At 39.8% G+C, this 22,746-nt stretch overlaps 3 protein-coding genes across 3 annotated transcripts; all 3 read right to left on the bottom strand.

Annotated features, from left to right (window-relative positions):
- Nucleotides 1-262: 262 nt before the first annotated feature.
- On the bottom strand, nucleotides 263-14,059 carry LOC111235530 (T-cell surface glycoprotein CD3 zeta chain-like). The gene is made up of 8 exons (XM_022763989.1): nucleotides 13,886-14,059; nucleotides 4,080-4,177; nucleotides 3,567-3,611; nucleotides 3,303-3,368; nucleotides 3,082-3,114; nucleotides 2,826-2,879; nucleotides 2,229-2,258; nucleotides 263-2,149 (listed from the first exon to the last, which is right to left on the bottom strand). Exons 1-8 carry the CDS (start codon nucleotides 13,944-13,946, stop codon nucleotides 2,084-2,086), a joined length of 453 nt encoding a protein of 150 aa, XP_022619710.1. The 5' UTR covers nucleotides 13,947-14,059; the 3' UTR covers nucleotides 263-2,083.
- Nucleotides 14,060-14,578: 519 nt separating this feature from the next.
- Nucleotides 14,579-17,651, bottom strand: creg1 (cellular repressor of E1A stimulated genes 1). The gene is made up of 4 exons (XM_022763986.1): nucleotides 17,304-17,651; nucleotides 16,520-16,639; nucleotides 16,308-16,421; nucleotides 14,579-16,210 (listed from the first exon to the last, which is right to left on the bottom strand). Exons 1-4 carry the CDS (start codon nucleotides 17,598-17,600, stop codon nucleotides 16,124-16,126), a joined length of 618 nt encoding a protein of 205 aa, XP_022619707.1. The 5' UTR covers nucleotides 17,601-17,651; the 3' UTR covers nucleotides 14,579-16,123.
- A 362-nt stretch (nucleotides 17,652-18,013) lies between these two features.
- On the bottom strand, nucleotides 18,014-22,510 carry LOC111235520 (histone-lysine N-methyltransferase SETDB2-like). Its single transcript, XM_022763977.1, has 12 exons — nucleotides 22,083-22,510; nucleotides 21,506-21,619; nucleotides 21,317-21,412; nucleotides 21,040-21,230; nucleotides 20,559-20,858; nucleotides 20,137-20,465; nucleotides 19,599-19,768; nucleotides 19,265-19,518; nucleotides 19,061-19,109; nucleotides 18,774-18,946; nucleotides 18,352-18,440; nucleotides 18,014-18,271 (listed from the first exon to the last, which is right to left on the bottom strand). The coding sequence occupies exons 1-12, from the start codon at nucleotides 22,135-22,137 to the stop codon at nucleotides 18,088-18,090; spliced, it is 2,004 nt and encodes a 667-aa protein (XP_022619698.1). The 5' UTR covers nucleotides 22,138-22,510; the 3' UTR covers nucleotides 18,014-18,087.
- Nucleotides 22,511-22,746: the final 236 nt, after the last annotated feature.

The raw sequence follows: 22,746 nt of genomic DNA, 5'->3' as shown, positions 1-22,746 counted from the left end.
TTGGTTCAGCTGCCATTGTAATTCACAGCAGAGAAACCGCGGGCCCTCTAACCTCATAGCCTAATGCTAACAACTGCTTGGGACGGGTCAATTAACCGTTATACTGAAAACACACGACTTCCGCTGGTTAATTTCAAAATAAAACTATTAGAAATATATATTTTATATATGTATAAAACATGAAACAAGTTTTGTTTCATGTTTTAGACATTTTCATTATGATTGAACATATAAATAACATTAAACAGTGTGCTGAGCTGAGACATTTTTATAATCATTTTATTAGAAGCCAGACTATCTTTTACAGAGTTATGGTAAGCATTACCATAAAAGCAAAATATTCACACAGAAACATTGTAACAATATCATTGTTATTCAGTCCTTACAGCACAAATTCTCAGGAAGATATCAGAAAAAAAAATACTAGAAATACTTCCATAATAACCATCTACTGTGTTAAATGAAAACAAAACTGACAAAGAAAGAAAGTGGATTCAAAAAAGAAATGACCAGCAGAGATTTTGGTTAAATTACCACCATATATAAGCTTTATCATAAAAACAAAAGGAAACTTAAAGCTGCTGCACCACTTGCTTTTTAATTTTATAGTGAAATCATTAAGTTGCAATAAGCCTGACATTTCTATTGTCTAATGTATGGGGACCCAAAGGATTCACTATTACATAAATAAGTGGACACTATGTAAAAAGAAATGATCATTTAGGCCTAAATAAATGCAGAATTAAACAAATGTTAAAAATTCAAAGCTCAAAATTATCAAATATTATTTGACCCTGCTTCTTTTCACAATAACAGTTCATTATGATTCTACTCATTTTTCTATTCATTCAAGCTCAGCAAAGTGATTGGTTGTCCATTTAAGCAACAGCCAATCACATAAGCAGCTCTGCCTTTTTTTGGCTTCATGAATTAAAAATATTCATCTGAAAAAAAATAATTTTGACTTAAAAACTTGGTATTAAATAAAAACAAGCTGAAATAAAATGATTTTATTGTGAAAAGAAGCAGGACAAGGGAATATTTCACATTAATGAGGCAAATTTTAAAAGATTATTATAATTATTATCGTTATCAATTATTATTTGAGGTTCCATAACAATGCAGCTAAAATCATAGAAAAAAGAACTTAACTATAATGAGCTTTTTTATATTCATTTATAAAATATTAAACACTTAGGGGCTCCATACAGAACAGCTTTAAGTCTTCATTTGATTTCAGATTCTCCAGATTTTAAGATGAGTGTAAAAAATATAGAACAGAGTGAAACTCAAACCACTGCAGCCTTTACATGTTGCTTCATCTGCAGAATCACTTGGCTTGGTTTCCTATTATTTTACATCTTGCTATATACAAAACAACAGTGGAAAGTAACTCCTCTAATATCAACCAAGCTCTAGTCTTGTTGCTTCTCCCTAAAGGGTGAGTCAGGTTGAGTGGGTGGGGGCGTGTTCGACATAACGAGGCGGTCACCTGATTTCTGCTGCTCTAAATTAACAGGTGTACACACTTTTGCTTTGGAAAGTCAATTTTACTTTTACAGTAATGTCACTGCTGTGAGGTCTGTGTCTGTTTTGGTGAAGAGAAAAGTTCAGAGAGGATCAAGTTGATCAAAATACAGTACAACATGTTTGTTTCCTGTTTCCTATCCTGTCGATCATAATCTCAGTGAAATCACAGCTGGGAATAAATCAATCAAAATGAACAAATGAGAGGACAGAGAAGAGATCTGTGTTACATTTCTGATGTTTTTCTCAAAGTGAAAAAGGAAAAATAGTGACTTTTCAAACAGAGCCACGTGTGATATTAAAACCTCTCAAACATCTAAATACGGATCAACAAGATGATAAACTGTCATAAAAAATGAACCTAAACCAATGAGAAGTGTTTCAGACTCATGTTCACATCTCAACCATTAAATCTATCAAATCAAAGTCAAACTGTTTCCAGTCTGTCGTCATTAAACAACAACTTCAGCCAAATCATTTTCCAAGAAACAGACGTCAGTGTGTTGAGGCTGACAGGAAGAGAGGTGGCGGAGGGAAAAGTCTGATGACCCCTGAGTTAACGAGCGGGAAGCTGCTGCATCTGCAGAGAGTCGTAGGTGTCTCTGGTGGCCGAGCTCAGACCCTGACGAGAAGGGAAGTTGTTTAATAATCAATGAGTCAATTAATAATATATATATATAATATAAATATTCTCCACTCACCTGGTAAACCTGCTCGTTCTTCCTCTGACGCTGCAGGAAAAAAGGAGAAACAAATATTTATAATACATTTAAAAATGATAATTCTGTTAACGGAAATAAAGAAAATAAAAGAATAAAGTAACTAAATACATTAACTCAAGTACTGTGCTGCAGTTTATTACGTGAGTGTCTTTATACTTCAGAGGGAAATGTACTTTTTACTGCAGCTTTGGTCACTAGTGACTTTTCACAATAAGATTTTACATCTGATCATTTGATAAAATATGATGAATGATTAAAGATTAAAGGACCAACAGTAAATGAGGTAATGTTAGAATTAGATTCTACAACATTAAATTACTGATCACATGTTAATTGAAATTAATGATGTAATTAATACACCTTTCATGTATTTTGTTGACAATACTTCAGTACTTTTACTTTTAATGGAGTATTTCTGTGATGTGCTGTTGGTACTTTTACTGCAGTAACTGACTGGAATTCTTCTTCTGATCAAAGTTAATAGAATTTAATACATAAGTTTTAAATATAATTCAACAAGAATGAATGAATCTGGTTTTGTCACAGATCCAGATGTTGTTAGTTTGATACTCTCACCTCTTTTTTAACAGGAAGTTCTTTATATTCTCCTTCTGTGCGTTTGGTCAAACCCTGGATATAAAGAAAACATTATACACTGTGTATTATATACATATTATATATATTATATACATACAGTTTTACAACTGTTATTTTTAAAATGCATGACAGAAAATATATATTATTATATATATTATTATAAAAATATTTTAATAAATAAATTAACCATGAAGCAAAAGAAAAAATAAAGTTGTACAAAAGGACTGTTTGTTACCGTGTAGGTGGAGTCTTCCGTCACCCGGCGGTTCTGTAAGAACAGCAAGGAGTTACAGAGTTTTAATACATGAGGTTCTAAAAGAAACTGACTGTTTCCTGGTTCATCTGGACTGAAACGTTCTGCAGGGTTCTTTCATAATGTTCTCTAGAGTTCTCAGGGGTTCCTCAGGATGAATTAAAAACAGGTATAAAGATGAAATCCATCATCGTCAGACTCACTCTTCCTCTCTCGGGGTCTCTCATCATCAGCGGGGCGTAACCATCGGTGTCCTGACCTTTCAGATCCTAAACACACACACACACACACACACACACACACACACACACACACACACTTTATAATCCTGATTGTCTCAGTGTGTTTTCTCATTAACTGCTTCTTCTATCAAACTGAAATCAAAGCTTTTTTTAAAGACATGTTAAGACCAGGAGAGACTCGGCCTTAAAGTCAAAGTTAAAACAGGAAGTAATATAGTGACTCACGCTGTAGATGGCCTCCTCTGTTGACTTCGCTTTGGTTTTGAAGAACTACAGAGAAAGGTTAATAATAGTTAGTGAGCTGTGGGTTAAAGACAAACCGCTGCGATGGTTCTTACATGGAGGATTTTAAGTCTCGGTGTTGCTGTGAATTCACTGTGAGCTACAACTTGAGCCCCAGTTTTTAGCCTGAATCTGTTTATATCGAGTCAAACTGTCTCATTAACAGCAGCTGAATCAGCTATTAATCACTTCCTGTCTGCAGTGTGTCATGGATGTTCAGACAACTGTCACTGGATCACTGTGGCACTGAAGGAAACTTAAAAACATTCTCAGTGAACTTCTGTTTCTCTGGTTTCTAAGTGGATTTCTGGAGCTTTATTGTGGAGGGACATCAGACATAATGACATCCTCAGGAAGTGATGTCACACTGAATCTAAACCTGTGAGTTCAGATTTTTTCAGGGAATTAAACTGAATGAAATGAAAATAATTAAAGGAAACAGAGAGTGCTACAGACCCGCTCTTTGATGAACATCCCGGTGATGATGAGGCCGTACAGGCCGAGGAAGCCGTCCAGGATGTAACACAGCTGTGGGTCGTACAGCGGCATTGCCTCTGTGGAGGTCACAGGTCAAAGGTCAGACACACACTGTACAGATTCACGGTCAATATAAAAGCAGCAGCTGGTGTCAACGCTTTGACGTTTGTAAATGATTTGTGGTGTGTTCTAGTTGTGTGATCATGTCGTTAACGGGAGCAGCTGATGACCAGCTGATGACCAGCCTCGTTACCCAGCACCACCTGAGCTGGACTCAGGATCCGTCCCTGCTGTGATGAAACTGGGTGCGTTTGGATGTGTGTTCCTGAGTTGTGAGGATATTGGGTCTCTGTCGTTCACACTGTGTAAATAAAAGCTGTTGCTGAGACTCGGTGTGTTGCTGCAGTGAGTGAATGTGTGTGAATGTGTGTGATGGAGCTCAGTGGTTTCCTCAGCTGCTGCCGAGCGCTCGCTGTGGCTCCATTAACAGGTGTGTGTTCATGTGTGGTTCAGTGTGGGTGTGTGTATATGTGTGTGTGTGTGTGTGTGTGTGTGTGTTTGTGCTAGTAAAACTGAAAGAAGCGCCTGACCTCAGAGTCTCATTAAACATCCAAACAGGTCAGAGCTTAGACTCGTCTCCTTCTGTACAAATTTGATTCAAACTCACAGAAACTTTATTTAAACTTGATTTAAACTTTATTTAAACTTTATTTAAACTTGATTTAAACTTGATTTAAACTTTATTTAAAGAGCTTCCACGGAGACCTGAGGTTATTCACCTTCAGTCTAAATGTTTTCTTCACTGACTGAAGCGAGGGATGATCCGACACCTCCTCACAGTGCAGTATATATTCACATGTACAAACTGCATCATGTCACACAGTTTGTACATGTGAATATATACTGTGTCATGCATGTGTCTATGTGTCAGTCACTGTCTTTGTCTTTTTTTAAACTTAAAGACCAAAATCAATCAATCCATTAATAAGTCAATCAATCTTCTCTGCATTTTAAGTCTGACTGAACTTAAAGTAAAAGCTCTTCATGCAGAAACATGTGAGTGTTACTGCTGCAGATTAATATCTAATCAATATATAATGTAACTCTTTACATTAATTGGTAAACAGCATTTTACTGCTGATTATTTTTTATTATGGATTAATCTGCTGATCAGTTTCTGGATTAACCGATTGATTGTTTGGGTTGTAAAACTTCAGAAACGTTGTTTATTAGTTTGTTTTGTCTGAAACAAAATTATTCTAAATAATTTTAAAATATCAAAAGGAAAAGCAGCAAATTCTCACAGTTAAGAAACTGGAACCATGAAACAAACACTGAATGAGTTAATTATCAATGATCAATCTGATCTCACACACACACACACACACACACACACACACACACACACACACACACACAAAATTCTATGAACAATGATTTCTGAGTGTTACAGTTACATTCACTGAGGTTTACAGTTTTATCTTTGTGGTGAAAGACCCTCCTCTTCCTCCTCTTCCTCCTCTTCCTCCTCTTCCTCCTCTACCTCCTCTACCTCCTCTTCCTCCTCTACCTCCTCTTCCTCCTCTTCCTCCTCTTCCTCCTCTTCCTCCTCTACCTCCTCTTCCTCCTCTTCTACCTCTACCTCCTCTTCCTCCTCTACCTCCTCTTCCTCCTCTACCTCCTCTACCTCCTCTTCCTCCTCCTCATGTTGAGTTTCCAGGAATCTGTTGATCTACTGAACTCTGGGTTCCTCTTCCTCCTTCAGTCTGATAAACACTGACATCAGCTTTGGTCTGAGGATGTTTTTTTCCTCCGTATATTAAAATCCAAACTCACTGATCTGCACGTTTATTAATTACTACTAAAACTGTAATGTACTTTAGAATAAATAAAATATATATAAAACTTTCAGCCGACGTCCTTCAGCGTCCTCATGATTCAATAAGAATAATCCTCCTTCTCGGATATCACAACATCAGTTGCCTTGCTCGCTTGCGCTCGTTGCCATGGAAACGAGGGTGTAAAAGCACTAGTTTCATGTTAACGTCAGTATCTCCAGTCTGCATCAGTGCTGGGGGCTCAAACAGCACATCTGGTCAGATAACAAAAAATATTGGACCAAATATAAACACAACAGGAAGTCAGTGTGTGTGTGTGTGTGTGGTTGAGGCGGCTGGTAATCTGATAAACGTAGCGTGGTGAGTTTCACATGCACATGATCGGCTCTGTTTCAAACACACATCCAGATCTGACCCAGACTGAAGAGAAGTTTTATTCAGAACGCCACGACCAAATTTAACTTGTCAGTTTGAGAGGATTAGAAATGACATTTTATATTTTTTTCCTCATATATCTTTGATGTAAAATGAAAATGTTAGTGCAGCAGTCAGAGTCATAATGTAACGCAGCAGCAGTAAAAACACATGAGCGCTCAGGTTAACCCTAACCCTAACTCACAGCAGACGTCCTTTAAAAAAGTTCACTTTAGGTTTCAGCAACAAAACTCAGTTTCAGACTGAAACAAATAAAGAGTCTACGAACCAGTAACATGGTGGAGTCTGACTACTTCGTCAAGTTGTACTAGTACTACAACATTTCAATGTTGTATTACTGCACTTTTTACTGCTCCGTGAAACGATTAAAAACAAACGACCGCCTTTAAAATTATGATGCAACTGTTCCCTGAAAAAAATCTCCATATATTAGATTTCAGTTCATAATTGATTCTTTAATTTTTAGTCACACCAGCGCTGTAAAAAATATTCCATGTAAAAATATTGTTTCAGGTATTTTCTCAAATCAAGTTTAATTCTTCATGATTCAATACGTTTGTATTAAGTCAGATTTTCAATGACTTTACTTGTAACAGAGTATTTTTACATTGTGTTATTATTATTTTTACTGAATATTTCAGAATAGTTCCTTCCACAGAAGAAGGATTTTTATTAAAGGTTGTAGCTGTTCAGTGTTTCAGTGCTGTGAAATATTCTCTGATAAATATTTATTCTAAAAGGATTTTCACTTCAGTGTTTCCACTTTGTGCCATTTTATACTTTATAAAAACTTCTAAGGGACAATATTGTACTTTTTTGCTGCGCTACATTTACCTGACGTCTGTCGTTTATCTACACATTAACATCATGCACAAAAAACATAAGATCACCTTATAAAATACATTTCTATAGATTCAACTGCACAAAAATATGTAAAATAATTTAAACTACCTGCAACATTACAAAGCTGTTTACATGTTAATCATCATGAATAATAATCCAGTAAATATCATAATAACAGAACATGGGCCATTTTTAATACCTCATGTAAGAGTATTTTTACAGTGTAGTATTACTATATTCATTTAAGTGAAGGTGTGAGTACTGGTCCCAGCACTGAGCTGTTAGCAGCAGCAGTAACTTTCACCGTCGCATCAGCGTCTTCACGTTTAACCAACACGAGAGAATGATGAAACACTGAGAAGAAGGATAATGTAATATAATGTATAATGTTTATACTTAATGCAAAAAGTTATATATAATATATAATATATATATATAAATATATTCACTCTTGAAAGCTTAAAATCAAATATTCTTTCAGGCGTGTGTCAGATGTGACACAAACTAAACGCTCTAGACTCGAGTTAAAGGTTCATTATTGTGTCAAATGAGTAAAAAGAGATTTTTTTCTGGACTTTTTGCACTAAGTATAAACATTATACATTATATTACATTATCTACCTTCTTCTCAGTCTTTCATCATTCTCTCGTGTTGGTTAAACATGAAGACGCTGATGCGACGGTGAGAGTTACTGCTGCTGCTAACAGCACAGTGCTGGGACCAGTACTATATATATATATATATATATGTAATATTGTAAACCTTCATATTATAACTTACAGTACACACACTAAGACACATTCATACAAACTAACACACTCTCTCAGACTGAAGCAATGACGAAGCAACAAATGATCTTCAGCTAAACTTCCTCTAATACTCATCTGCTGTATTTTTCATTGTGTAACTGTTGTCAGTCTAAATAATGTAACTAACTGAAAAAATGAACAATAATTAAAGGGTCACTATGACACGGCGCTCCCAGTACTAAGAGCAACTGGCAGTAAACGTGGCTGCATGATGCAACATGTAGAAATGAAATAAAGTAGAAGGTAAAAATTTTTCCCCTGAACTGAAATGAAGGAAAAGTAAAACGTGACCGAACGAGGATTTCAACAGAAAACAAGAGTCGTAACGTTTCACTGTCGATCAACCGGTTTCACAGGCGGTAAAAATACAAGGAATATTGTCTCTGTAACCTTTAATCTATCAGCTGTTTCTCTAATATTAATCGTATCAATAATCAGAGCTGGTAGTGACGGTAAAACAATAGCTCAATGAAAATGTTGGTGTTTTCATTTGCTGCTCCGACAGAACCAGATATTTAAAGACGTCTCCTCCAACTCTGGAAATATCTTCTACATTTTGAACTATTTCATGACTTTTTATTGACGAACGAATGAATTGAAAAATGAATCGGCAGGTTAATTGATAAGGAAAATAGACGTTAAGTGGAACGATATAAAAATGAACATTTAACCTAAATTTACAGTAAAAGGTCAAAATAAAAGCAGCAGTTTGGATCTACTGTTGCACTAGACTGTGTTCCTAATAAAGTGATTACATGTCACAGCTCTGTAATGATCTGATTTTATTCCACAGCTGAAGTCTGAGTTTATGTCCTGTTATAGACGTGGAGAACCGGAGCAGATTAACTCGTTAGTTTCCACTGAAGCTTCATTCAACTGTAACACGCCGTCACTCTTTTCAGGAATCGACTGATGAGATCGATGGAAAGCTTCATCACATGTTTTCATAATTATCATGATTGTTTGTGACTCATCACAGATGCAAACTAACGACAGTCACAGCTCATTTCCAGTCAAAGAAAAAAAAGAAAACTCCTCCAACAATTAGCACAGTTTTCCATCATAACGTCAGTAAATCTCTCCTACATGTCCGAACGTCCCTGAACGCACCACATTTAACGATGAATGCAGCTGAAATCAATTCATCAAAACGTGTTTGTTCCAGCTTCTCAGAAACGAAGATGATGGAAACTGAACATGTTTAGGTTTAAGGCCGATGATCAAACGATTAACTGATTGATCAATAACAGATATAATGAGCATTGATCCAAACAGACTGCATGAAAACACAGAGAGCCGCTCATTGATCCGACATTACAGGAACAATTAAACTACATGTTTACTGTCAGGGCCAACCACCAGACACATGGAAACACGAGTGTGACGTCAGTGTTTCATGTGGAGATGGATGGTGTGTGTGTGTGTGTGTGTGTGTGTGTGTGTGTGTGTGTGTGTGTTTGATATGTACTTCTATAGAGTTTCAGTGGATTCATTCAGAAACACAAGCTTCAGGCAAATATTTGTCTTTGTCAGTTTTCCACTGTGTTGTGTGTGTTGTGTGTGTGTGTGTGTGTGTGTGTGTGTGTGTGTGTGTGTGTTGTGTAATCAGCCTGGAAACAGTCACAAACAGGTTAAAAGGGTCGAGAGGAAACAGTGTAAGCACTTTATTAAACTGCTTATTTTGGTGTTTGGCACCTGTTGAATGATTTCCTCCTTCACACACTGAGCAGCTTCCTGAATGAAACTGCCAGAATAAAAGCGTCTCTGGTGGTCTTTAATAAAGACTCAGCCACTTTGAAGCTACAGCGTCGTGTTTCTCAGAGAAGTTACCTGACACATTTAGTGTCAAAGTATTTTAATTCAATTTTTCATGAACACATTTTTTCACCTACTTCGTTACGTCCCCCTTCCCAGAATGCCTTTAGAAAATCCCCAAAGAAAGGGGTGTGGCCTCAGAGCATCTGTGGCTAAATGTATTTTCTCTCTGAGAAGCTGAAACGTGATTTTTTTTTGTTTTGGGGAAGAACCATTTCAGCTCCACGCCGATCAAACTGAGACAATAGAGAGAACAACCTCACTTCAACACCCTGATACAGATGTTGTGTACGGTTTCACACATCACATCAGGTTCAGTCAGATACCTGACCCTGCTCACATAGTCTGGTCTGGTCTGGTCTGGTCCTGATCACACTCACGCTACATGTCAACCACAACCTGCCACTTCATGCTCACAGGTTGATGCTGGGCTTCGATGGCCGCTTCTCTCTTGGATCCCTGTTGCTAAAGTAGCCAGATTCATTAACCTTCAAAAAGTTACACATGCTTTTATTTATTCTTGGCTTGATTAATGTAACGGATTTTATTCAGCTTCGTCTTCAGCAGGTAAACCGCTGCTCGTACAGGAACAGTCACATGACTCCGGCGCTCGCCTCCCTGTTAGATTTCAGATTGATTTTAAAATTCTATTGTTGACTTTTAAGGCTTTAAATGACATCTCTGATTTATTGACATGGTATGTGCCGAACAGAGATCTGAGATCTGCAGGAGGAGGGCTGCTGGTCCCTCAGGTCATGGTTTGTGTTCGCTGTTCGAGCCCCGACACTCTGAGATCAGAGGCCGTCATTAACTTCCTTTAAATCTCTTCTTAAAACACATTTCTCTGTCTCAGCCTTTTCTGTTTGACACGTGTTTAATTTATATTGTTTTATCCCTAATTATTGTTTTTGCATATTTTATTGCTCAGGTTCTTTGGACTTTTCTTTCATCTGGTTTTACCTTTTTCTTGTAAAGCTCTTTGTGACTTTGTGCTATAAATAAAGTGATTATTATTAACGAACCCTGAGCAAATCTTTTCCGTCTCCTTCTCTGTCGCATCAGGAAACACAACAACAGACAAACCCTGCTTCTAAACGACAGTACGGACGTGTTGGAGGAAACAGAACCAGATAATGTTTGAGCTGAGCTGAACAGATTAACACCATGTTGGTTTTCCACCTAAACATCTGATGTTGCACAACAACATCCATGTATCGTGACTCCGCCTTCTAACTTCTGAACACCAGAACCCTTAAGGTCACTTCCTGATGTTCACATGGGATTTATCTCCGAGATGACAGATATTATTTCATCTTTATCTGATGGAGGCCGTTTGACGAAAACAACTCCCAGCATCCAGAGCTGGTGTCAAAGTGTCGCTGTGGTTTCAGAGTCGACAGTTTGCTCCTGAACACCTGAGACAGAATCCAGGACACCTCGCCGCCCTCTGTGCAGACATGTCGACTCTCTTCCCCTCTGCTTTCTCTTTCTTTTCCTGCCAACCCGGTTCACCCCTTTACACCGTTTTCATTTCGTTTCCCTCCTTCTGCTGCAGCTCTATCAAAGATGGCCGCCGGGCTGAGAAACGGGTTTCGCGGTAGATATTTCACGAGTCATAGTTTCTGCTGTGAACAGCATGTTTCTTCAGTTTTTTTCTGAGGTGGTCTCAGTGTGAGGGGCATCTCTGTTGCCACGGCAACCTCTGTGACAGTGTGACCACACCGAGCTGAAGTAGTTTGGGATGGGGTCACAGCTCAAACAACCACAAAGCTGCTTCCTGAGTTCAGAGCAGGATGGTGGTGGTGGTGGGGGGGTTCACTCTTTGTGGTCAATTAATGTTCTTCCCTCCACAGAACAGAGCCGCAGCATTACACAACCTTTCAATCAGCATTCATTTACATGAGAACGACTGTATCACAGGACGGAGCATTTTTTATCTTTAAGCTACGGACTCCTACAACTTGATGCCAAAGCTTCTTCAATCTGTTTATCAGGGGCCAAAACAGATTTATACTTTTTTTAAAAATCTTTTATTGATTTTAAGGCTTAACTCTAGATTCAGGAGACAAAGTTCTGCCTCAAAAACGAATATCATTGAAAATAAAACTCTAACTTCTCACTTTAGAGCTGCGTTTAAAGGAATGAGAGTTTCAAGGTTTTTATATTTTGAGGACCTTTCCGGATCATATCCAAAGTAAAAATCCATTTTCATTTTGAATATATTTGTATTTAAATAATATTACTACAAAATGACATTTAAATACACCTGAAAAAACATCTGTAAATACATCTGTATACATCTGAATGTGAGAATATAAATCATCGGTTTATGAAACACTGCGCTGCATCAGTTCCTAAAATGGAGGCAATCGTGTTGCGGTCATGACGACGTCCCCAAGTTCAAACCTTTAGTCGCTCTGTTGAAACACTGTGAAGAAAATTATAATGATCTGCCTCCAATTCTCAGACGTGATACGTTCTGACTGCTGCTGCTGTTCACACAGTGCGACTGCCTGAAATCTTTATTTATTTTATAAGGTAGAAAAGCAACTGGTCTTTTAATCATTTAAACTGGTTTTTAATCATCAAAACTTATAATTAACACCTAAACTTTACATGGTTCAAACTGATGGTCTGAACTGGTATTTAACAGTATAAACTCCAGTTGGTGGGAACTGGTCTTTTCATATTATCGAGCTGGTTCACGAGCTGCAGGAAGTCACGCGCTTCAGCCAGCTTCATGTAACTGGTCAACGGGGAAAAACCCACCATGGGTTGATGATGGTTGAACTGCCCCTTCATGGGGTGAAGCTTATACTGGTCCTGTTGGCCACAAATACTGGTTTAACCACTGACCTGTTCAAGTTACTGGAGAACACACTTCTCCATCTGGTTCACCACGTTCAGTGACGCCTAATCGTGCCAAACTTGTCGTTTCACAGGCTCGTGACTGGCTCAAAGGTCAGATGCTGAGTTTTATCAACAAAAGTTAAGAGTATAGAAATGTTCTGGATTTACCAAGTTATCTCTTAACGAAGTAGGAAAGTAAAGAAAGTATAGTTGCACAAACAAAGCAAAACATCTACAAGAAGCATGTTGCCTGTTTGTATCTGTAGGTCCAGATAACATTAGCACGTAGCTGAGTTCATGTTTATTTGTTATTCTGACTTTTTTTAAAAACACATCTGAAATTCAGCATCTTTTCTCAGATGCTCAGACAGGAAGTAAAAATCTAAATATTAGCTTTACCTGTTGTAAGCTAACTGTTAGCAAAGAGGGACTGAAAACCCACAAACCCCTGGGGAGTGGTGCATCTTTGTTTAGTCCTTGTGTTGATGCTCATCCACCTGTTAGCTAACGTGCTAATCAGACGTGTTAACAACGGCACATTACTTCCAAAGTTAGCTTAAGTAGCTAATGGCTAACTACATCTATCAGCTGGATCAAAACAATAATCAGGTTCCTCGATAAAAACTGAAATAAATGAACTGTGTAAATCTATGAAGACGGAGTCAAACACAACCAGCAGACCATCCAACATGGCTGCCAGAGAGAAGCTTCTCCACCCTGTGTTCTTCTTCTCTGGTTTGTCATTGTCTGCCGTTAAAACCTTTAGAATTTTCTCACACAGAGTTAAATATATCCTCAAAGATGCTGAGGGGTCGGCTTTTTGTCGACGTCCATTAAAACCACACATCTACATTATATTTGGAGATTTTTTTTATATTTGCAGATCAGTTGGTTTCAAGCTTCTTTGTACGCTCAGAGAAAAATCTTCGACACTCATGAAACGCTTTAAACAAACCTGATTATCTTGAAAAATGCATCATCGACTTAAAAACAACATTTCTCAATTTTTTGGAAAAACGACAGAATTCATCAAGATATTTAAATCTGAATTGTTGAATTGATGCTTTGTTTGTTCTGTTTTTATTATGACATCTAAACGATCAGAGGGGACGTCAGTGAATCTGTGGAGCCCCTCGTTGGTGACTGTGTAGGTAAAGAGTTTGTGTTCAGGTGTGTGTGAGTGAGGAGTCCTACCTGCCGGGGCAAACACCGACGCGAGGACCAGCAGGCCAGATGTCCATGTCCGGAGCTCCATCCTAAAGTGGTTTCCCCAGAACACGTTTCTTCTTCTTCTTCTTCTTCGAACTGGTCTCAGGCTCCGGCGTCGACGCAAGACGACTGAACCAAACTTCTGTCTTCCTCTGCCGCCTTAAAGTGGAACAGGAAGTGGTGAGGAGCTGCTGTGCCAGGTGACACAATCATTCTCTACGTATACGAATCTTTCTCCCACACATGAACAGTCTTTGTACATGTGGAAAAATAATTCAGTTTTTCGTGTTTGTTCATTTGTTTTTTGATGTTTTAGCAAATCTTAAAAATCTTAATATGAACCAAACTGAGGAGGAGGAGGAGGAGGTTCAGCTTTGAACTAACTGAAATAGATTTTGAGCTACTAAATAAAAATAACTCGACTTGACTTAAAGTATTGAATATTTTACATTTAGTTTGGTAAAAAGATCCCGAAACTGTGGGTCAGGACCTCAGAGGGGTCTCAGGATAAACCTGGTCGGTCGCAGGAAGATTCATAGCGATGAAAAGAAGATAAAACTAAATCATGTTGGTATGGGACATACTGGATCTTTAGACATATATATTATCATGGGTTAAAACTCAGTTTCACTACATTTAAAAAAAAGAAAAATACAACACAGAAAAAGCGGCGCCATCTGTTTTTGTAACACAAAACTTTATTTATACAAATCATCCATTAATATTGTCTCAAAAAAATAAAATTTCACAGCAAAGTCTTCAAGTTATTTTAAAGGCAAATGTTCCTCTTCGGCATGAAGGAGCAGAGAATCGTTACTGGAGTGTAACGAGACGTTTAAGGCGTCACACAAAGTTATTGATATGGTATCACAGTGGCATTCGAGCGCCAGTTTACGACCCCACCCCCACCACTCTGACTAAAACTGAAAGTATAATGAAGACTTAATAAGCCTAATCCTAAATAAATACATTCAATGTAGAAGCCACTTTAGATTATTATCAGTTCCCACCAATAAAAAATCTCTATTTCAATGTGTCGTGTTTATTTGTGTCAAATTTCCTGCCCTAACGAGACAGTAAAGTTTGAGTGTGACTGTGATCTAATAATTAAACTTTTCCTAGTTTAAAAGATTCATTTTGATTCTGCTGATTCTAATATAAAGTGCAGTTTGTTGTCACAGCAAAGACAAGAACAACAGGAGGTTTCCAGTGCAAAGCTCATCAAATCACACTCCTTAAATCTTTGTTTGATTGACTGGAGTTTGGTGTGTTGAGCTGCATGGAGACACAAAACCAAAGAAAGAAAAAGAAAAACATGTATAATAAGTATACTATATAAGTATAAGTGTTTCCTGTTCCAGTAAAAGTGTAAAAAGGTGCAGATGTACGTTTATTTCATTTCATTTTCAACTTCAATTGTTGCGATTTTCAAACTTCGAAAGAAGAAAGTTAAAATTGAATCAGCGTCGTTCAGTTTTTAATGTCTGTCTATGGAATATGTAATTACATTATGAATGTTTGAGTTTGATTATCTGCACCATGGCGCCATCCAGTGGCCAAACTCCAATACTGCAACTGTCATCTTCTGTATGACACAACTACACTGTGCACACATAAATATATATATAATCACACATTTATCATTTCTAACTTTGATCAGCAGAAACCAGAGAATTATTGTTGAAGGTAGGAAAATATTTTCTTCTCAAAATATAATATAAACTAAAAAATAATAAATTGATCAATCAGTCTATAAGAACCACTGCACTGCTGATTGATTTTTTCCAATACTGTGATTTGGATTATCATAAGATTATAGAGTATATATAAGAATAGGCATCTTCCTCACTGTTTTATGAACTCCTGCAGTCATTTTAAAGTAAATAATAGTAAAATAGTAAACGCCTAATGTTGTATTAATTAAAGAATTTTATTTTATTTTTTATTATTTTTCTTGATTTATGAGAAAATGTGTGTCTACTGTTCTTCTACGATGATTCAAAGATGATTTAATTTAAAATAAATCAAAGTTTAATTTTAGCAAACTGAAATATATTTATGAGAAGTGGAAATAATGAAAAATATTAATAAAAAACAAATGAGATGGAACTTATCATCTGATGAACTGTTAAGCAATTTGATAAAAATTTACTTTGTTAAATCTGAAACTTGTAGAACTACAAATGGAACATTTAGGACTACAGAGACCAGCAGCTCTGACCGTCAGTGGTGCTTCCTGTACGGTGAGGCCTGGAAATATTCCTCTGGAGTGACGGTCTTCACCCCGCCAAAATAATCCAACACCCACACCTGTAACACGAAGGAGGAGGGGGGGTACGTTAACGAGACTTCCTGCCGTCTGATTGGCTGAAAACAGTGATGATGTCGAACCTGTGTGTCCTTTTACCTGTGTGATGTTGAACTTGGCGAAGAACCAGTTGTGATCAGACGGCCAGTCGATCATCTCCGGGTGTCGACTGAACAGAGCTTTCTTAGCAAACCCCGCCTCCGTCCCGTTCACCTGGACAACAGGAGGGAGAGGAGGGGGAGCGGGTCATGTGACTGCTCAGACTGTAGCACCTGGACACAGAGGTGGTAGCAGGTGTGTGTATTTGTTACCTCGACAACAGATCCAGACAGGATGATGTGGGCACAGAGAGGACTCTGAGGGTCGAAGCCCTGCTGTCTGCAGTAATCAGTCTGAGCCAGAGACATGGACAGAGACGCCTCAGGGTTCACCTGCAGGGAGGAGGAGCTTATTATACTTATTATAGTTCATAGTTTTATTATAGCTCACAACACTGACCTGAAACCAGGTCATAGGATCTTTCGCACTCTCTCACTTGAATCTCTGTCTTTGTTGTTTAAGCTCATGTTGTCATAAGACATCACTCTGACCTTTGACCCTCCTCTTTAAAGACAGAATAAAAGTTTAACATAACTTTTATAACTAACTAAAGACTTATTAAAAACCTTTATGTCTTTTCTGTGACTTTTAAATCATTAACAGTCTAATAAACCTCATACATCTCCTGTGCTGTGTTCCTGCCATCATGTGACAGACACCAACATGTGACTTTAACTCCAAAACTGCTGAGTCACTCTGTGTAAAAAGTGCTGCATCATGGTAGAAACTGCTGTTGCATAAATCCTAAACCAGATGTTTACATAAGTTTTTACAGATTTTGTGTTATTTTACAGAAGTCAGACATTTAAATGTAATTATAAATAAACCCAAACACATTATAGCAACAGGACGGGAGACAAAGGTTCTATGACCCGAGACTTCTGCAGAAATATTACAGAGATAAGGGGTTAAATTATTAAGTTTTCAGTTAGTCTAATGATACTTTCTGAGACAGTTAGAAACTACACACAGTAACATGAACTACAGGACTCCTACCTCCAGGTCCTGCACGGAGATCTCCATGCGGGTCAGGTACATGTAGGGCACCCCGGAGCTGGAGCCCTCCGGCCCGTCGCTCACCGAGAAAGCGTTGGAGAACGGCTGGCCCACCACCGGCTTGTGGGTGGAGATGGTGGCCATGGAAGCCCAGTCGCACGTGTGGGCGATAAAGCGGGCGACCCGGGCCACCTGGTCGTGAGGCGGGATCCGGACCCGACAGGAGGAGGACGGGGAGACGGAGGCCCAGAGGAGGCCGAGGAGGAGCACGCACGCAGCCCGCAGAACAGCGCTCATTTTCGGATTCAGTGTTCGAAGGACAGTCGGTGAAACGGAATATAAACAACATACGGAGATCCGGTCTGGAGTTTCAAAATAAAAGCAAGTCCTTCCTGGCCAACGTCGCATTGTACTCTCAAAATAAAAGCTTTAACGCCACATAAATATTAAAGTGAGAATTCCCAAAATGCATTATAGTTCTAAATTGCTGGTAAGTCACATTAAAATGTGTCGTACATTTCTACGTCTGAAATCAAGTTTCAAAATAAAAGCCTTTTTCCCAGAACTCTGATTTCAAGTCACATTTCAACAGAAGTAAAATACACTGAATGAAATAAAACCAAACACACACTATAATGTTTCAAAATAAAACAGATTAAATTAATTTCTTAAATTCAGTTCTTTTATTTAGAAAAAGTTTTTTAAACCGTTTTACTACATCACAATAGTATAAAAATGTATATTTGTGGATGTCAGCTGGAGTGTCTGAACCTGGTTTGTGGGATCACTTGGCCTTTATCGCTTCTTGACCTTTGACCTCGCAGACATCACACAGGCTTTCCTTGATGGTAAACTGACCTCGACAACCGTTACTACCGCAGAGACAGGGCACTTCCTGTTTCCGCAGCGAGGCAGTTTGTGTGTCGGAAGAGAAATTCCAGGTTAACTCAGTGCCGGCCTTCACCACCCTGCACAGAGAAACACAGAACGTTCATTAACAACCGCAATGAAAGAAAAACTACAAACACCTGGTTCTCCTCTTCCTCACCTGTTGGTGAAGAAGGCGATGACGGGGAATCCAGGGTCGTGGGAGTCGGTGAAGATGTTCTGGATGAACAGGTTCGGCCGGCAGCTGTGCTGTAGTTCACAGAGACCGGGTCAAAATAAGGATCAAACTTCCACATTAAAACAATATTATAATAATATTATTGTTTTTTTCTACAAAGGCTATTAAAAGGATTTCATAAATTCCAGTTTATTACTCTTTAATTTTATATGACAGCGTGATGTTGACTTTACAAGAATGAAGTTATACTTTCTAAAAAGAAAAAATATGAAATACTTTAAAGATTAAAGTCAGAATTTCACGAGTCAAAATTTCTCATTATTTCTTTTTATTCATTGTGTTTTTTTTAATTATAAAACAAAAATTATCCTAATAATCTCTTTATTGGTTTTCAGTCTACTCACGTTGATGAAGCGGCTCACGTTTCCCTCCTTGCTGGCGTCCAGAAAATAAACGTCCTCCACTGTCGCCGCTCTCTTTAAACTCTTCCTCTCTTTTTCTTTTGTCTCCTTCTCGGTGCCGTTCACGCTGGCTGTGGGCGTGGCATCGTTCTTCTCCTTGGATTGAGACTGGTCACCTGATGGACAGTATCCAATCATTTCTAACAAAACTAAGGTTTGAAAAATGTATTGATCTGATAGATTAATGTGAAAAGTAGATAAATACATCATCATAATACGACCCGCTGTACCTGCTGAAGGAGACGACGCCTCTGGACCTCCCACCAACACCGTCTGGCCCTGACCACAGAAAACATCATTATTTAGTTTTCGTTTATCTCTGAGTTCAACATGTATCTATCCATCCATCCATCTAATGACTGATGACGTTGGAGTGTCTCCACAGAGGTAAATGATGGACCAGTGAGACCAGCAGCCACTGGTCAGATCTGAACCTTGTCTCTGTCCTGGACTGCGGCGGTGGTGCTGTTGCTGTCAGCGGGTCTCTGGATCACTGGAACGTGCAGGGGGGGTGAGTTGGGCGGAGACAAGGGCGGTGGGGACTCCAGCAGCTTGCTCCGCCCCTCCAGGACCGGCGGGGCCAGCCACTCGGTGACGACCTCCACCTCGTCGTCTGACGGGAGCTCAGCCCTCGTCAGCTTCGGGGGCGGGAGCTCGGCCGGACTCTGGACCCTCTGCAGGATCACACCTGAACAACAAACCAGATTTCAGTCTAACTAATGACCTCAAGTTTAGTCTTTGATTGTCTGAATGTCGACGTCGTCTCACCTGCGTAGATGCACACAAACGTGCCACGGTCCAGGTCGTCACGGCAACGGACACCCCAGCCACGGTCTTCAGTCTGGAAGACCTGGAGCCGGATTCTGATCCCTCTCTGGACCAGCCGGTTCTGACAACGAGCCCGATCACAACTGCACCATGGACCACACTCATACAGCCTGACACACACACACACACACACATAGACACACACACACACACACACACACACACACACACACACACACACACACACACACTTAACTTTTACGATACAACATGGCCAACAGTATGTGGACAAGATGATGGGGTTCGTTAAGTGATGGTCTGCATTCAGCAACTAAAGTCGTTAATCCAGAGATTCCCACTGGAGAAGCTCAAAGTCAATCAACTAATTACGTTTCTAATGTTTGATTATTAATTACAGATTTCTGCCGCCTGTTTATTAATGTACGAACAGAACCTCATCATCCCTCTGTAAAGTGCTGTTTTACTTCTGACCCGGTCCCTGAGGCGACAATCTGGTGTCCGTCTTTAATTGTCCTACCCTGAGGCTACAGGTTGAGTCAGCCTGTGATGGGTGTAGCAGCGCCCCCCTCTGGTCATTGCGATGCAGGTGCAGCGCTGTGCGTCGGTGCAGCCGTCGGTGCAATCGCAGCAGGTGTCGAACAGCATGGGGCTGCGGCTCAGGAAGCAGCCGTGCGGCCAGCGGTCCCTCCTGTAGCGGAAGTCGGCAGGCCGGGCACCGCCCTCCCCACCACACAGCTCCACCGGCGTAGGCTCCGAGCCGCGGCTCAGGTCCAGCTCTGGACGCCGAGGGCCCGGCACCACAGGGGGGTCCAACCGAACAGAGGGGTTAAAGGTGAAGAAATCCACCTGGAGGAAAGAGAAAGAAAAACACATTCACATTTTTGTTTTTGGTGAAAGTTTCCTGACAGACTCTGAAGGCACCATGATAAATCAGCTGACCTGCAGGACGTCATAGCTCTCCGAAGCTAACAGGAAACGCATCACATCGTCATGGTTACGGAGGCTCTGTCCACATGGCGCTTTGTAAACAACATCCCAGTCCTCTACAGCTTCTTCCTCCACCTCCTCTGAGACCGCAGGCTCCACCCCTTTGCTGTCCCAGGTCCCGCCTCCTCGCGGTGATGCCAGCGGCATGGCGCTCAGCCTCTTGAAGCCACAGAGCAGGGGCACCTTCAGAGGGTTCTGCCCCCAGAACGGAGGCATGGACTGGGGCATGCTGGACAGACTGGGGAGGCAGGCCTGGAGGGAGAACAACATCTCAGTTCTTATAAAGACTCAACAGACAAACATCCAGACGTCATGGTCTCTCAGAGCTCGTTCCTCTTTATTTACACATGATGAGTTACTGGTGAGCAGCACAGCTTCAGTCACACCCCAGTAACGTATCTCTGTGTGTCCTGTGTGTGGAGCACAGTGTTACCTTGCAGCAGGGGTGAGGCTGGTACTGCAGCTGGACAGGCAACAGAGGAGGCAGAAGCTCATCTCTGCCTGGGGGGGGCACTGATGAGCTGGACAGACTGTTAGAGGGAGCAGCGGGGGAGGTACAGGGGGAGGAGAAGGAGGGGGATGGGGGACTGCGGTGGGAGAAGTCAGACGGCAGCAGCACCTGACCTGTGCAGGAAAACAGACAAAACTAACACTTCAATACACCCTGGCGTGACTGTCACAGCAGAGTTTCAGAATAAAAGTCTGTTTACCTGAGCCGATGACCACCTGGACCACGGAGGCGTCCTGACTGGAGACTGGAGCAGACAAATCCAGAGTCTCCAAAACCTTCAACGCCTGAACCAGCTCTGATTTACAAACAACATCACAACAGGAAACACCAATCACAGCCTGTTCATTACAGCAGAAGAAGAGTTAGACTTTTAAATTAAAAGACCAACCTTTGTCTGTTGCCGTGTTCTTCTTCAGGACTTTCTTGAGGTGATTCAGATACTCAAAGACCCCATCAAAAGCCTGATCCACATCCTCCCCAGCCCAGAACGCCTTGGCCTGTTCTGAAACACAAAACAGGACAAGTTCTCATTATTATTTCTATTAACTAATAAAAATGATTCCCTCTGTAATAACTGTCGGTGATACAGAAATGGTGTCTTCACTGGGTTTATTAAACAATCAAGCAGACAGCTGCAGCTCAATCAGAACTTAATTCTTGTGGAGAAAATAGTAAATTTCACTTATTTTTCTACATCCAGATCATATCATCCAGACCTCATCATCCAGATCAAAAACCACCGTACCTAGATTTGTCTAATCTGGCCAAGATTAACACAGAGATAATTAACACAGTGTCAGATTTCTGAAACCTTTATAATGGTTGCTTTTTCACAGCTAGTCCACATCAGACCAGGTCTAGGTCAAAAACCACCGTACCTAGACTTGTCTAATCTGGACTAGATTAACACAGAGACTGCAGATATTGTTGAAACCCCTTAATTAGATCAAAACACTTCTTCTTACCAACATCGTGTGCATCTAACGCTTCTTCTTCCATGTCCAGCGGAGACAGAAACATTAGCCTGCTAGCACTCAGCTAGCTTAGCCCACTAACTATAAACAACAAACGTAAACTTTAACACACCGCGATTTAACGGCGGGAAAAGTTAAACGAATACTCTACCCGACCCAAACAGACATATAAACCAACAGGTAACTTAACTTTATATAGGCTACATCTGAAATTAAGATAATATAGTTTTCATTCATTCGGCTGTGTAGTCGCTACTACTTCGAGCTAACCGCTGTTGCTAAGTGCTAATTTGCTAATTTGCGTGACATAAACGCCAGCAGGATAATTTAAAGTTTTTTCACCGCTTACTGAAAATTCAACGTTTAATTTATATGTTAACACTATCGACTACCATAAACTTCCAACAGTGGTGATGAACCGGTTCATGTTTTCGCGATACATTGGTGCATAACGGCCACCGTATAGTGTTGTGGAAAATTTACCCTTGTTTATGTCTTTCAGGCACCCTTTTCATCCGTAAATTTAATTTCTAACTTTTTAAAAGTCTCAACAATAGAACAAAATAACAGAGAAGAGACAGAGAAGTATTCACATATAAGCAAAACCATAATTAATAAACACAATTAAGATAAATTTAGATAAATACGTCATGGG

Source organism: Seriola dumerili, unplaced genomic scaffold (assembly GCF_002260705.1).
Source record: "Seriola dumerili isolate Sdu_G_001 unplaced genomic scaffold, Sdu_1.0 BDQW01000513.1, whole genome shotgun sequence".
In the NCBI taxonomy this organism is placed as follows: Eukaryota; Metazoa; Chordata; class Actinopteri; order Carangiformes; family Carangidae; genus Seriola; species Seriola dumerili.
Note: the sequence above shows the minus strand (reverse complement) of the source record. Positions and strands in the feature narration are given on the sequence as shown.